Below are 16,634 nucleotides of genomic sequence, written 5' to 3' on the forward strand. Positions count from 1 at the left end.
AGCCTTGAAGAAAGCCCTGATTTATTCAGCTAGAGAGGCATGTGGTGAAATTTCTTTTGAAGCATATCAAAAGTTCCTGGCAAATAAGTAAGTTTGTGCTCTTAGAGAATACAGAGACAAATGCAAGAATGCTAAACACTGTGTAAAACTAGCTAAACAAAAGTCATGGGAGGACTTTGGCAAGAATATAGAAAATAAATATCAAGAAGGTGGCAAAATATTCTGGAGGTTGTTGAAGAAGCTTAGGAATGGAGGAAAGAGTGCTGTAAAAGGAATTAAAGATGATAAAGGTAATATGATAACAGGAGAAAAAGATATCCTTGAAGTATGGAGTAATTACTTTGAAAAAACTGCTAAATGAAACAAGCAGTGATGACAGCACAGTGGTAAAAAACACTGACCAGGCATGCAGTCAGGAATACATCTCCATACTTGAAGTACAAAAAAGCCATCAAAGGCTTAAAATGTGAAAAGGCAGCAGGAGTAGATGATATTCGACCAGAAATGCTGAAGTATGATGGTATAAAAGTCTTACAGCGGCTGCACTGCATAGTTCAGAAAGCCTGGAGAGAGGGACGAATTCCCGATGATTGGAGTAGAGCTCTCATAGTACCCATATATAAAAAGGGAAATAAAACTGAATGTGAGAATTACAGAGGTATTTCCACTAAGTGTTCCTGGCAAGATCTATGCAAGTATACTTGAGAAACGATTGAGAAGAATTGTGGAAGAAAAGCTGGGTGAAGAACAAGCTGGATTCAGGCCAAATAGAGGCTGTCAGGATCAGATCTTCACTTTACAACAAATAGTCGAGAAAGCATGGGAATATAACAAAGATCTGTATTTAAGTATTGTCGATTTGGAAAAGGCATATGACAACGTGCCAAGAGAGAAGCTATTCAATACGCTACAGTTATATGGTGTCAATGGGGCATTATATCAAGCAATACTTAGTCTTTATTTGAGTTGTAGGTCAGCAGTTAGAATTGAAGAAAGTACAGGAAGATGGTTTAATGTTAAATCTGGTGTGAGACAAGGATGTACATTATTCCCTCTGTTATTCATTATCTATATGGATCACATTATGAAGGAAAGTGGTATTAAACATGATATCAAAATTGGAGATGTTAATGTCAGCACTTTGCTTTATGCGGATGATGTTATACTTCTAAATAAATCCGCTACAAGTCTGCAAGATTCTCTGACTAAATTGAATAGCTGTTGTAATAGATATGGTATGAAGGTCAGCAATAAAAAGACAAAGATAATGAAAATAGGCAGAATCACTGAAAATGTCAACTGTGTTGTGAATGGAGAACCTGTGGAACAAGTGAAACATTTCAGCTACTTAGGCACGATTTTTACTGAAGATGGTAAATTAAATATAGAAATAGACAACAGAATCAGCAAAGCTGGTATGGTAAGAAGTCAATTGAATAAATTCATACAGGCTGTCAGGATCAGATCTTCTCTTATGGAATAAGAGAGAAATTAGTCGGAACACTAAATTAGCTGTATACAAGACAGTGTTCAAACCAGTTTTAACTTATGGATCTGAAAGCTGGATCAGAAGTAAAACACTTGACCAAAGACTAGAGACCGCAGATATGAGAGTCCTGAGAAAGATTAGAGGCGTGAACAGATGGCATCAATGGCAATATCATATTAAAAACGAGGATATTATTAAAGAACTTGACATTGTCAGCATCCAGGAATGCGTTAGCAGAGCTAATCTCAGGTGGTATAGTCATTTAAATAGAATGGGTGAAAGAAAGATTAGCTTAAAAAGTGTTCTCTGCCAGGTTGGCAGGAAAATGACCCAGAGGAAGACCAAGATATAGGTGGATTGATACAGTGAAAAGTTCCTTAGATGATAGAAATATAAGATCTGATAATGTTGGAATCTTGACAAGTAACAGACTGATTTGGAGGAAAATTGTAGATAGGAAGTTAGTAATGATGTAAATTTTTCATGTAGTACTATCATATCCTGTACACCCCCTTGAGGAAAAATGGCAGGAATTTGATGATGTTGACACTCACTGCTTATACGTTACACCAGAATGTGCTGCAACGTGCTGTTCATTATGTACAACAGTACATAAGTTTTGAAGTTATGCACCGCATAACTTCAAATCCTCATCAAAAAGATACCCAAGTGTATTTTTTTTTTCATGTAAATCCTAGACAAAGAGGTTGCAAACTAATCATACATTAGTATTGGTAATGTGAGGGGACTAAGGTTATATCTGATTCCCCTGATCTGGAGAGAACTTTCAAGCCACTTCAGGCCTCCAGTAAGCAGAGCAGTGGTCTCATGACAATGAATACATATAAAGAGGCTTTAAGTGCTGGTGGTTATTCATAACACTATTCACAGTATAAATAACACCAGAAAAAAATAATAATTTATTGAGCTAATATTTCACTGACAAACTATGGAAAAAAACACACAGCATTCAATTAGATTATTGTAGACACATTTAAAATTGTAACTGAAAAGGAATAAATTTATTATCAAGATGTCCTCTATGGACTGGTTAATAATGAAGTTAATTCAAAGTCAGGCTAAATCTGGTCTTAAAATAACTGCCACCCAGATGTTTGACAAATTTGAGGTTAGGGTAGGGTTTCATAGCTGATGATAATTCCATAAATAGTATTTCAGACTTATAGTGACCTCTGTACACTAGCTATATGTACGGAGGGGGGCATTTGTTTTACCTTCTCCCTCGCACACGCTCCAAACATTAAAAACTCGTAAATCCAACACAAAAAAGAAAACACTGAAACTAAACTTCAAATCTGAATTGCACACAGTGTATCTTAGGATATCTCATTTGTAACTTAATGGTAGATGGCGTTGGTGTAGTTGCAGTCAGTTTGTGGATTGAGTGGTGGAGACAGAGTTGTAGAGTAGGTACCCTCACTCGATGAGTCTTTTGACTCCCTGGAGGTGTCAAAATAATAATGATAATAATAGCCACCTCTTAAATTAACCTATTTAACTCATTTAAACCCGTTAAGAGATTGAGTCCACATACTCTTGTATGTGGACTCAATCTCTTAACGGGTAACCAAATTAAGAATCTTTAACTACATAAAACACAAATATATGCAACATCAGCTCAACTATTTAACTACGTAAGCACCGTGTATTTTTCAAATGACAAGAAAACCACTTTAATGCACACAACTTCTTTGCATTCACTTTCTTTTTCTTCTTTGCAATCACTAGGGGGCGTATTCCCCCCCCCCCCAACTCCCCGATTTCCAGGCTGGTAGGTCATGACTGATTATATGCGATTACCCTTGTGTTGCACTACCTTTAGGAGAGAGCTACTTACCCAATGGTAGTGCAACACAAGGGCGACGAGCAGCAAAGGTGGAGTAAGCATCACGCATTTAATCACATCCGTTTCGAATTTTATGTCACATCCGTGACATGAAGACATTTCAAATTTTTCGGCTTATCTTAAATTCCTGGAAACCTCTAATTAACGAAATTTAATGGAAGAAAGATAAATAAAGTAAGAAAAAATAATTTCATGAATATGTAGAGTAGATATTTATAATCCTGCATAATCATAAATAAATCAAATAAATAAATCTTCTAACACCTTTTTATTTTATATAGAGTAGTTAACAAATAACGTGACATATAAAAATGTTTCAAATTTCATCTTATCTTTTTCTTTATAGATATATAGAGTAGATATATATGACCAAAACATGAAAGGTCACAAGACCTATAACAGATTAGTGCCATATGTGTGGGCAATATGTGGACAAAACGTCTGGAATTTCAGTTTCTTGCTTCCTACAGAAACTTTACTTCTTCTTGAGTTCATGCAAGAGAAAGATTAACATAAAACAAAACTGCTCCCTATATGACAGCAACATCTTCTTTAAGCACTGTTTCCTAATGCAGTTCAGTCACTACTTTTGCAAATTTACTTCCATATTTAGTAGCTCTTGTTACACCCTGATAACTTAAGAATGTGAAAATTTCAGTTATCATGATGTAACAAGAGAAGAAATAAAAACCCTGTATAGATGACTGAGTAAGCAAGCTTGTTCCTAAGCAGATATCATTAAGACCTTTAAAAGTAACGAATACAAAAAATAAAAAGAAAGAAAAATATGCTCGCATCCAAGTGAAAAATATAGCTGAAATTGTTTGTTGAACTAAATAAAAAAAAAAAAAAGGGAATTTTATTACAGTTGTGATATGATAAAATAAGGTTAAGTAAAGCAAAGAAGATTAGTCATAGGATTTGTATGTGAGAGGCTAGTTTTTACACTTCAAATAAGAGATTAAAGATTTGAGTTAATTCTTATAAAATTTTGGAAAGGGGATTAATTTAGTATAGATGACATAGAGGTTAGCTTAAACAAAAACCAAAGCTCAAGGTCATAATTCCTGAATTGAGACTTCATCACGTGTCAGTCGCGTGCACACGGACCGCATGACGTTTTGGCAGAAAAACACCACTCTAATTGGTCAGTGAAATCGACTCCAGTAAGGTGGGAAGAAAAGAAATTGAAGAAAGTGCCGGTAGGGGTCATCGTATAAAAGGGTTAGGACCCCCCCCCCCCCCCAAAGAGGGCTTTTTTTCCACTCAGAGTTTTCTTCACGAATCTTCGTATAGGTCTCACGAGGTTTTCCTGAGTGACGGGTTAGGAGTTTTCTCCATCCAACACAACAAGGAAACAAAGTGTGCGGGATTTCGATTCCGTGTTCCTATTGTAAGAAATGAGGGACGCCGTTTAGTTAAAAAGAAAGAAGATAATGTCAGTGTGTTTCATCGTCCAGTGATCGTAACAAGAGAAAGAAAATTCTATAAAGAAATCAGTGCCCACGTGGTGAATTTCACAGCCATAGAATAGATGATCCTATTATGTCCTTGATTGAAGAATGTAAGGTAAAGATTGTGAAAGCCCATCTTAGTGCCAAACGAACTTAGGAGTGATAAGTTATAGAAGAGTTCGTCCTAGGAAGGTAAAATATCGGAAAAAGGTATAGACCAGTGTAGAAGACCCAAGTCAAAAGGTACTGTAAAATCTTGTGTCAATTCAAATCATATGTAACTGTAGTCATTGTTCAATTACTGAACGGTAGAAAGGATTAATGGAATTATACTAGGACTTTAGTACATGTCAAACTAGAATAAAAATGAGATTGTTATTATTAATTAATACGTATTCATGTGCCTAGAGATTTACGCATGTACATTGTATTTTAATTAAGAGAGTTTTAAGGGTCAAAAATGTGTATTAGCTCAGCAAAAGAATAATTTTAATCCATATCGTCTTAGTGAGAGAATTAGAGTAACTGATTATATATGTCCTAGAAAATACAGAATTATAACGTGATCAGACCAGTAAAGGGTTAGACAAAGGATCAACTATTTCTAGCATTATACATGTTTGTATGTATAGAATCTGTTATGGCGATACGATCACAATTCTCATGTAGGATCTTAACCTAATACTTGTGTTTATCTAGTGAAAATTTGTATTATATATTCTTAGTATTGAATTGAGTTTTATTTGATAAAGAATGAATTGTACCATGTTTAAGAGTTCAATAAACTCTTGTTCATTGAAAATACAGTTGTCTGAGATTGCTGCTCAATGCACCACTTGTAACAATGTATAAACCTAATCACGCGGGGGGGGGGGATTTTGTTAAGTTAACAGATAAAGGTCACGACTGCATATTAGTTTCACACTCAGGCATATTTTGGTAATTGCTCCTTGTTTTTGAATTTTATATCTTAAACTAAATGTCCTGAAAGGCACAGTATAAAATAAATATTTAGGGACACTAAGGGGAGAAGAAGCTTGAATATTTATATTTGGGTGATATCTCGTATATAAATAAGATTTGGACAACGACAAGTAGAGTTTCACATGTAAGGATAGTTGAAAGCCTAATAATCATAAAATGGGACACAACACTGATTAAGAGCTCTGTGTTCAGTTTCCCATTCATGTGTTGTCTCCTATCTAGGAGGTTGACTACCACGATGTGACTCATGGTTAACTACGGGCATAACGACAGTAAGTGCCCCGTCTCTTCCAGAAATTGTAGTACATCATGGCTGTAAATCCATGTGTGTTCTCGGGGCTGGTTTGCCTGTTCTGAGAGATGAAAAACTTAAGTTTATGGGTGAAAAAAACCCTTTACCTCCAAATGAGACAGACCGGCTAACTCACCTTTAGCTGAAAGAGATCAAATAAAGGCTGCTCATGTCATGGACGGGAATCGAATCCAGGTCCTTCCTGCAAAAGGGCTTCGTCTAGCAATATTTTTCTTCTTCCAGGTTTTCTCTTTTCATTAATTTTACCTTCTAGTATTACCTGGAGAATCTTGTATTTATGGTTTCTTGTTAGATGTCCTAAGTAGGCAGTTTTTCTTCTTTTCACAATATTGATTAATTCTCAATTTTTATTTATTCTTCTCTATACATGGAATCTTGAGCATCCTTCTAAATATCTACAAAGGCTTCCAGTTTTTTGATTGCATTTGCCTTTAATGCCCATGTTTCAAATAAATACATAGCACTTCATCATTCGTACTTGAATTTCAATGTTTAAGTTCTTACATAAAATGGGTTTCATGTTGATAAAGGACCGTCTTGCAATTTCAATTCTTGATCTTATCTCTGTTACACAGTCTGAACTTTCATTTAGCCAGGATCCAAAATTGGAATTTGTTTCCTTGTTCGATTTTATTTCCATTTAAAATTAAGTCAGCTGTTATCAAAGGGTTGTTTCTTATTATCATAAGTTTTTTTTTCTGTCTTTCTATCTCTCTCTGTGTGTGTGTGTGTGGGGGGGGGGTGGCATTTCTGTGCCTTCTTTGTTGACACATTCTAGGAGTAGTGGAAGATCTTGAATATTTGTTGTAATTAAAGCAGTATCATTTGCATAGCCTAAGTTATTTATTTATTAATTGGCCATTTATATTACTCCTTCCTTTCTTCCTTCTTTCTTTCTTCCGTCTTGAGAAATAAGACTTCTGAGTGGATGTTAAACAGAAGTGGTGATAATACACATCCTTGTCTCACTCCTCTTTCCATTTTGATATTGCTTTTCCTAATGTTGTCTGTTAGGAGGATAGATGCATTCTGGCCCCTGTAGAAGATTTTAGTGATTCTAACACCTAATAAAAAGGCAATCTCTTTCCTGCCATCTTAAGACTAAACACCTGTTTTGCTAACCTTTCTTCATTCATTCTATTTAAGTGGCCATACCACCTTAGATTAGCTCTGCTGACACATTCTTGAATGCTAATAATGTCAAGTTCCTTTCGAATATCTTCATTTTTAATATGATTCTGCTGTTGATGCCATTGGTTCATTCTGATAATTTTTCTCAAAACCATCATATCTGTGTTCTCTAGTCTTTGATCAAGTGCTTTATTTTCTAACCCAACTCTCAGATCCATATATTTATATATATATATATATATATATATGTAGAAAGTATTTTACCTTGGGTATAATAAATGTTAAAGATACCAAACTATTTTAAAACCTGGTTTTACTCCATTTCCTAAGTAAGCAAACAAACAAATAAGTCAAGTTTCTGCACGTAATGCAAGTCTAGCTGACCCTGCAGTTAGTGCAAGACCAAGGTAACTCATGGTAAAAGTAGAATAAGCTCTGATCACTAATCTTAATAGTTACCCATAATGCAAGTATGATGCTTTGTATTAAAGGCCACTACCCAGACCGGTTTCGACCTTTATTGAGGTCTCATCAGTGGGAGCCAGGCTAGAAATATCAAGATTTTAGTAATACAGAGCTTATAAGTATTTTACCAGAACAAGTTACCATAAGGTGTTTTAACCTTATTAAATAAAAATCTCAGGAGGAGATATAAATGTAGAAAGTATTTTACCTTGGGTATAATAAATGTTAAAGATGCCAAGCTATTTTAAACCTGGTTTTACTCCATTTCCCAAGTAAGCAAACAGACAAATAAGTCAAGTTTGCACCTGCACGTAATGCAAGTCTAGCTGACCCTGCAGGTAGTGCAAAACCAAGGTAACTCATGGTAAAAGTAGAATAAGCTCTGATCACTAATCTTAAAATTTACCCATAATGCAAAGCACATCTCCTGGAGGAGATGTATGATGGTTTGTATTAAAGGCAAGGGACCACTACACAGACCGGTTTCGACCTTTATTGAGGTCTCATCAGTGGAAGCCAGGCTAGAAATATCAAGATTTTAGTAATACAGAGCTTATAAGTATTTTACCATTATAATATTATAATAAGGTTAAAACACCTTATGGTAACTTGTTCTGGTAAAATACTTATAAGCTCTGTATTACTAAAATCTTGATATTTCTAGCCTGGCTCCCACTGATGAGACCTCAATAAAGGTCGAAACCGGTCTGGGTAGTGGCCCCTTGCCTTTAATACAAAGCATCATACATCTCCTCCAGGAGATGTGCTTTGCATTATGGGTAAATATTAAGATTAGTGATCAGAGCTTATTCTACTTTTACCATGAGTTACCTTGGTCTTGCACTACCTGCAGGGTCAGCTAGACTTGCATTACGTGCAGGCGCAAACTTGAACTTATTTGTCTGTTTGCTTACTTGGGAAATGGAGTAAAACCAGGTTTAAAATAGCTTGGTATCTTTAACATATATATATATATATATATATTGCTAGTTTGGTGTTTTGGCTAATTTCTCTCTTATTCCATATAAATTTATTCAGCTGCTACCCACCATACCAGCTTTGCTTATTCTGTTGTCTATTTCCAGATTTAACCTGCCATCTCCATTCAGAATACAGCTGAAGTTTTCTGTGTTCCTTTCTGTTTTCATAGTTTTGGTCATTTTATTTCTGATTTTAATGCCAAATTCGTTACAGCTTTGTTCAATTTAGTTAGGGAATCCTGGAGACTTGCACTAGATATGTAGGAGTACGACATCATCTGCATAAAGCAGAGCTATGTTTGACATCTCCAATTCTGATATCAGGCTTGATGCCACTTTCTTTCATAATGTGATCCATATAGATGATGATTAATAGTGGAGATAATGTGCATCCATGTCTTAATCCCGATTTTGCATCAAATCTTCTTCCTGTATTTCCTTCAATTCTAGCTGCTGGCTTCCAAATTAAATATATATTATGAATTCCTGTGTATAATGTTCCATTCACCATAATTGTAGTGTTTTGAAAAACTATTCTCTGGGCACCTTGTCGTATGCCTTTTCCAGATTTACAAAACAAATACAGATCCTTGTCATATTGCCATGATTTCTCAACTATTTGTCTAAAGTAAAAATCTGATCTTGACAACCTCTATTTGACCTGAACCCAGCTTGTTCTTGTAAAAGCCACACTCTTTCTCAATTTCTTTTCAAGTATGCTTGCATAAATCTTACCTAGAACACTTAGTAGACAAATTCCTCTAATTCTCACATTCAGTTTTATTCCTTTTTTTATAGATGGGTACTATGAGAGATCTACTCCCATCATTGGGAATTTGACCTGGAAAGGCTCTCTGAATTATGCAGTGTAACCACTGCAAAACTTTTGTACCTCGATACTTAAGCATTTCTGGTCGAATATCATCTATTCCAGCTGCCTTTCCACAGTTCGAATTTTTAAAAGCGTTTCTACCTCAAGTATTGATATGTGCTCTTCTTTGCATTCCTCGTGAAAATTTTCTAGTATGGTTATATCACTGCTTGGTTCATTTAACAGTCTTCTTTCAAAGTAATTACTCTACATTTAGGATATCCTTATCTTCAGTTTTTACGTTACCCTTGATTCCATTTACAGTACTCTTTCCTCCATTTTTAAGCTTCTTCAATAGCCTCCAGAACATTTTGTCACCTTCCTGGTATTTATTTTCTATATTCTTCCCATGACTTTTGCTTGGCTGCTTTTACACACAGCTTACTTCTCTTACATTCTCTGTATTCTTTTAAGGCATCTGCCAACTTACTTTCTAGGAATGTTTGGTATACTTTCTTTTTTTTCCAGGACTGCTTCTTTAACTTCTTGTGTCCACCATTGATGGCCACTTTCTTCAATAATTTGCAAACTTTTGAGAGTTTGTAGGATTGGTATGTAGATTGATCTTGTAAAAGTGTGTACATTTTGTCTTTACCTTTGTCTGCTTTAGCTATAACAATACTTTTATTTCAGCATAGCTCTTTTAAAGTACTCATTTCCTTTTTTGGCATATTGTTTTTGGGAGGCTTGTTAAACAAATGTTATTGGCTATTGCTGGAGGCAAGTCATATATTCCCCATTTAACAGAAGCCATTATTTTGGCTTTTGGAACTTTCTTGGGAGTAACAGCAAAGTTATGTGCTCAACTTAGCACACTAACAGCTTCATCTGTTAGGGTTACTGGCGATAAATTGACAACAATGCGATCTTGTACAAAAAATTTCAAATTTCAAAAGTGCTACAGAAGTCATAAATAAGGGAGATTGTTTTTGGAATCAACAGCAGTTTAAAACATACTGCAAACCTCAACAACTGTGGCTGTATATATTTACCAAAAATCCAGGAGACAGTCATTATAAGATCTGATTAATACAGTACTTGTTTTCTCTCTATGTTGGAAAAATTAGGACTTCAGCTTCTTGTGTTGTCTGTTACAATTTTTTTAAGCTAGTACTGCTGTTATACCAAATTGTTGTTGTTTCATGTACTGTGACAAGCTGTTCTTGTGCTCTGAAGATGCTAGATATAATACCAGCAAAATATCAACTAATAAGTTAATAATTATAAGCCTTTCCACTCATAAGAGAGAAAGTTGTTCTTGCTAGTCTCCGCATAGGTTAGGCATCTTATACATTCTTATTTACTGAGAGCTGATGACCCACCATGTATGGAAAATGCAACACACGTCTAACTATTTGTCATATTCTGCTGGAGTGCCAGCACTTTACATGAGAGGAATGAAATTTTTACCTATCTAGCCAAGTCATATTACATGATGTTTTTAACCTTTCACAAAGAATTCATTTATACAAACACGTTTGACTGTAATTTTTATTTATATGTAGATACTGCATTGCTTAACTTAATTTTTGTGCACATATTATTTATTAATTTAACTTTGACTAGTTATGTATTGCTATAACCTTTGACCTTGTGTACTACTGTAACCTTTGCAATGGCACAGTATGACCTTTCCTATTCGTGTGCCAACAAACGACCAACCAATCCACACAGCCCTCCATTAACTACTTACTCCCCATCTACACGTACACACACAATGCTATCTGCCACCCACTAACTGTAATTTGTGTCTAAATTTCATGTGTGCCCTTGGCTATTCTGCTTGTGTGCGAGTTGAAAAACTTGAGTTTCCAAAAGGGGAAAAACCCTGACAGCTCCACATGAGATCAGCTTTAACTGAAAAAGATTCTTCGAGACAAGACAAAAATTGAATTGTGTGTACATACAAGAGAAACTGAAATTCTTCTGATGCATAACACAATAATCCCTCAATCTAACTAGTGGGAGTGCAGTTTGTGGTCCAGTAACTGAAAGAGTGGATAACCAAAGGTACAGTCACATGGTACTATACCAGAAGTTGATATACTAATATTTTCAAGGATTGGTTAATTTAAAAGTCAGATAATTGAGAGATAACTGTTATTGTTAAAAATCATCTTCTAATTGCAATAATGAAAGTACAAATCATAACATAACTTCATTGTTATTAAATCAACTTTATGCCCAAGTATATTTTGTAATATGTATTATCTTAAACTAAATGACTTGTTATTGTTTTCTTTAACAGCTGCAGATCCATCATCTTAAAAGGAGTCCCATCCTCTTATTCTGTAATTTACATGATCTGAATTACTTTTGTTTATAACATTTGTAATTCATTATTTTCATTGTACAGCTTTATTGGATTTTTGTAATAGAGCATAAGTACTGTAGAATATCTACGTAAGGGAAAAAGTTGTTGAAAATTAAATTTGCACTATGCAGGACTTTTAATTACCATAATTTAAGTCAACAGTATTTCAGCCAAAGAAATAACTGTAAAGCAGTTCACACACACACCATATACTAAAAGGTGGATGTGTGAATGCTAAGCAAAAGTACGGTATTGGACAGACCAGTGCTATATATATTTATTATAAATATGATTTTGTTTTGAATAACAAAATTTTTCTGGACCAAGTTTCAGTAGATAATAAATTGTAACATTTCTTCAGTAGCATATAAAAGATCAGTGGTGGATTTGAACCTGCCAATAAGCATTTAAATAATCCAAGACATAACAGAGTGAATTTCTGGAATGGCCATAGCAAATTTGCAGTATTGTACTCATAATTCTGAGTTACACTTACTTCAATATTTCATTTACAAATAGAAATCATGCTAAAACACAAACCAGTATATAATTAGCAAATCATCCTATAGTCCATTTCATTTAGAGGTCTGAAATGACTTTGTCAATTTTTTGGTTCTTTTCACAATAAGTGAAGGGAATAATGATCTTATTTTAGTATGTGGCAGTTTTTTTGTAGACTGCATGCCTGTGAACACGCTCATGTGCACAAGCATGCCAAACTTTAACTTTTAACTTATCCATAGGTAGCAAAGTATGAGCCAGTATACAAAATTTATTTCATGTTTCACTGGCTTGGATTGCTAAACAAATAGCATCTCTGATTTGCATTCTGTGGATTTAAATTTCCCTGTAGCATGGATGTTTTAAACGTTTTTAGGTGGTAGATGATTTTTATAACCCAGTGTGAGACTACACTCCTATATATAAATGAGGAATGAAATGGCTTGAGAAAGTTTGTCATCAAGAGTAGGGGTTCTCAACCTGTGGTATGCGTGCCACTTGGGGGGTACATAGTAAAATTTTTGGAAGGTATGCCATGAGAGCTCAGAAGTCACTAAATCTAGTAACAAGGTCACTAAGTTGGAAACACACTGATACTGTGCAACCATCTCGCTGATTACCCAGTAAAATGATGTACAATTTTATGTGGGTGGTCTGAAAAGTTCTCGGCTTAACAATGAAAAAACAAATTTATAATTTCAAAATTATTTTTATTTTTCAACATAATCTCCCTTAAGACTAATACATTTATTCCAACGATGCCATTATCTTACCCTGTAGTGGTTCTCAGTAACATCTGCAAAATACTCCTCTACAGCTGCAATCACCTCTTAATTCGAAGAAAAACTAGCCAGCAAGGAAGATTTTTAGTTTCGAGAAGACACAGAAGTCAGAGGGAGCCAAATCTGGGGAATAGGATGGATGTTCCAACAATTCATAGTGCAGATCCCTTAATTTTCCCATTGCCATTAACACCTTTGTGGGCAGGTGCATTGTCCTGATGAAAGATGATTTTTTCCCCCTGCAAACTGGGTATTTTCTCACAATTTTTTTTGTCTAGTCTGGTTAAAAGATCAGAATAATATTCCCCGGTTATTGTTTTACCCTTTTCAAGATAATTAATAAACAAAATGTCTTTACATCCCAAAACACCGATGCCATGATCTTATCTTTTTCGGCGCTGAACAACAGGCTTCTGTCCACTGTTTTGACTGCTGTTTGGATTCTAGTGTGTACTGGTGAATCCAAGTCGTATTCATAGTAATAAATAGACACACAAAATCAGTTTTATTCTTGTTAAAACGTTTCAAGCACTGTTCAGAGGTTTTCATGTGAGTGTGCTTTTTATCTGCTGTGAGCAAGCACAGCACCCATCTTGCACAAAGCTTTTTCATTTGCAATTCTTCATGCAAAATATATCCTATACGTTCTTTTGAAATGCCTATAGTTTCAGCAATTTCACACACTTCGATTCGTTGGTCATCCAATACTATATCGTGTGCTGATCAATAATTTCTGGTGTTGTTACACTTTTTGGACATCCTTCACATAGAACATCTTCAAGGCTGGTACAGCCACGTTTTAAACTCGGCAGCCCATTTTGTAGTTGTCGAAAACGAAGGAGAAGAGTGCCTATAAACTTCGAATGAATTTCTTTTGGCGTTAAATTTTAATGCCAAAAGAAATTCGTTAAACCTTCTTTTACAAAGAATTTTATATAACTGAAAGATACTCGATTTTATCCATTTCAAGGGAATACAGACGACACTTTGGCTTCCGACAGCTGTATAAAAAAAACTACTTGATAGAATGGCATGCAATTTCACATGGATGCTTATGATAGATGTAACAACTTAGAAAAAAAAAAAAATCTTGCCGATAGTGTTCCATTTATGGCCGAGAAATTTTCTGACCACCCACGTATATATATAATTTTATAAGATCTGTTAAATTGTTTGTATTTATTGATATATGTAATTTATGAATACAAAATTTAATGTGTGTGTATGTATACATATATATATGTTTTATTTTATTCCCATTGTTATACGATTACTTAGGTTACAACTTTTCTTAGGTAGAATTGCCATTAAAAAAAAAAAAGAGTATAATTTTGTTTAAATAAGAATTTTATCCTATTAATTTAGATATAAAGCTGAGCTGATTTATGTTTATATGCATGTAGGGGGTGATTCACATTATAGAGAACCTATTTATTTATGATATTGTTATTTTCGACCACTGAATATTATACAAGTAAACATAAAACTGGGTTTAATTGGTCAGAGATATATGTAGTGTCTTTGTTTACCAATCTCCCAGTAAATGAAGTTGTAAAAATAATCATAATTTAAAATTTTGAATATTTTTACGTATTGTTTATGTTAGAATGTTTATTAGTTTTATAACACGCATTTTCAGCGCTTGCGATTTGCCCATTATTGAAATTGTTTTGTCAAAAATGATATGTAAAGCAGTTAAAAATTTATGTACTTACCGGATTTGAATATTTGTGTTATTTTAAACAAATTTATTGTAATTTAAAATTATCAAAAGTTGTGTTTTATGAAGACTTTCTCTTGTTGCTAACAGAGACAACGTGCCAGCCATTACACCTAGTTTCTCACTTGCCGAGAAGTTTGATGTGTGATTGACAGCTGACAAGGAAAGCATTCGGTATCTGAGTAACAGAAATAAACAAGAGAGCATTCGGAAGGAATTTAGAACACAGGCCGTAAACATTTAGATTCAGAGGAACTTTTTTGTGACAGTCGGAGGAAAATTAATAGTATATTCTGAAAAAGGAATCATGGAACTATTAAGTTTAAAGTGGAATAAGTATTGATAAATAAACGGGAAATATTGCTATAGGCGTTTTAAAAGGAATATTGGAGGAAACGCTAATTGGAAGATTTATAGGAGATTCCGAAAAGGGAATCGTAGAACTGTAATTTTTTTTAACTGGAAGAGTTAAGACTGTCAATAAGCATTTAGTGAATAAAAGAAGAATTTGCTATTTACGTTCTAAAGGAATGTTCGAGAAAACTCTGATTAGGAAGTTTCATCTGTATAAAGGACGCCAGATCTAACTATTATTTCTACTGGAAAAGAGACAGAATTAAATCAGGAAGAATTAATGTGTGCTACATAAGTGATGGTAAAGGATCCTGTGAAAATGAAGAATAAAGTCACATATCTTTAGAAAAGGGCCTTGACAGAGAAAGAAACTGGCTATGAACATTTTGTGCAAACAAAGTGTTTAGTCTAGTCTTAAGTGTAAGTTTATTTTTAAAAGGCCTTGGATCCAGTTAATTTGTAGTTAGTTATGTAATATTTGTTTGAAGTGTATATATTGTTTTTGTTATATTAAATGTGTTTATTTTGGTCTTGAGTCAGTGATTTATTTGGATTCTGAAAGAAATAGAAAAAAAGAGGTCATTGCACCAATTGGAGTGAACCCTTGTGCATATAATAATATATAGGTACACTCGGAATTAAAAAATAACTGTTAGAAACAGAGATCATCTCTATGGTCGGATTAATATTATGATAATATCTATGAATATCCTCTATATAAATATCCACTAATTATTAACAAAGTCATAACCATCATAGACAAGCTATTTCCTCAAGACATCGCTCAACTTTATAGACATTGCTTCAATTCAAATTACTTCAAATGGAACGGAAAAAATTTATAAACAACTATCAAGTCTTGCGATGGGTAGTCCTCTATCTCCTCCATGTGGGGACTTATTTATGGAAAGGTTTGAAAAAGACATCTTGTCACATATGGATCCCAAACCATCAGTATGGTGGAGATACGTCGATGACACTTTCATCATATGGAAACATAGTGAAACAGATCTATTTGATTTCCTAACTACAATAAACTCGTTTCATCAAAAAATCAAGTTTACCTTAGTACTCAAAAGGGAAAGAAAATTATCATTTCTAGACACATTAATAACAAAACAAACGGTGGCAATATTGATTTAAAGGTTTATCACAAGTCGACCCACACTGGTTGCTACTTACATTTTTCTTCATCACACCATATTTCACAAAAGTTGAGTATTATTCATATGCTGAAAAACAGGGCTGTTTGTATCATAAGAGATGACAAAGTTTTAACAGACAAACTAGATCTCATCTTCAAAACTTTAACAAACAATGGTCTTCCATTTCCATTCCTTTTGCTGGCACAGTTTCACAGAAAATTGCAAACCTGCTAAGACCTCACGAGATCCGAAGTGGCCTTCAAA

General features: G+C 34.4%; 2 protein-coding genes across 2 annotated transcripts in view; one reads left to right on the forward strand and one right to left on the reverse strand.

Annotated features, from left to right (window-relative positions):
• Positions 1-11,999, forward strand: part of LOC150110427 (methylenetetrahydrofolate reductase (NADPH)) — a 99,692-nt gene extending 87,693 nt beyond the window's left edge. Inside the window, exon 11 of the mRNA XM_090399283.1 lies at positions 11,803-11,999. Within this exon, the coding sequence (XP_090255409.1) occupies positions 11,803-11,822 (20 nt within the window). The 3' untranslated portion in view covers positions 11,823-11,999. The remainder of the gene's footprint in view (positions 1-11,802) is intronic.
• The window catches only part of Polr2D (RNA polymerase II subunit D), a 97,615-nt gene that overhangs the window by 20,954 nt on the left and 60,027 nt on the right, over positions 1-16,634 (reverse strand). The window lies entirely within an intron of this gene.

The sequence above is a fragment of the Typopeltis vanoorti genome, chromosome 1 (genome assembly GCF_054136105.1).
Source record: "Typopeltis vanoorti isolate ZY-2024b chromosome 1, IOZ_Tvanoo_1.0, whole genome shotgun sequence".
Lineage (NCBI taxonomy): Eukaryota > Metazoa > Arthropoda > Arachnida > Uropygi > Thelyphonidae > Typopeltis > Typopeltis vanoorti.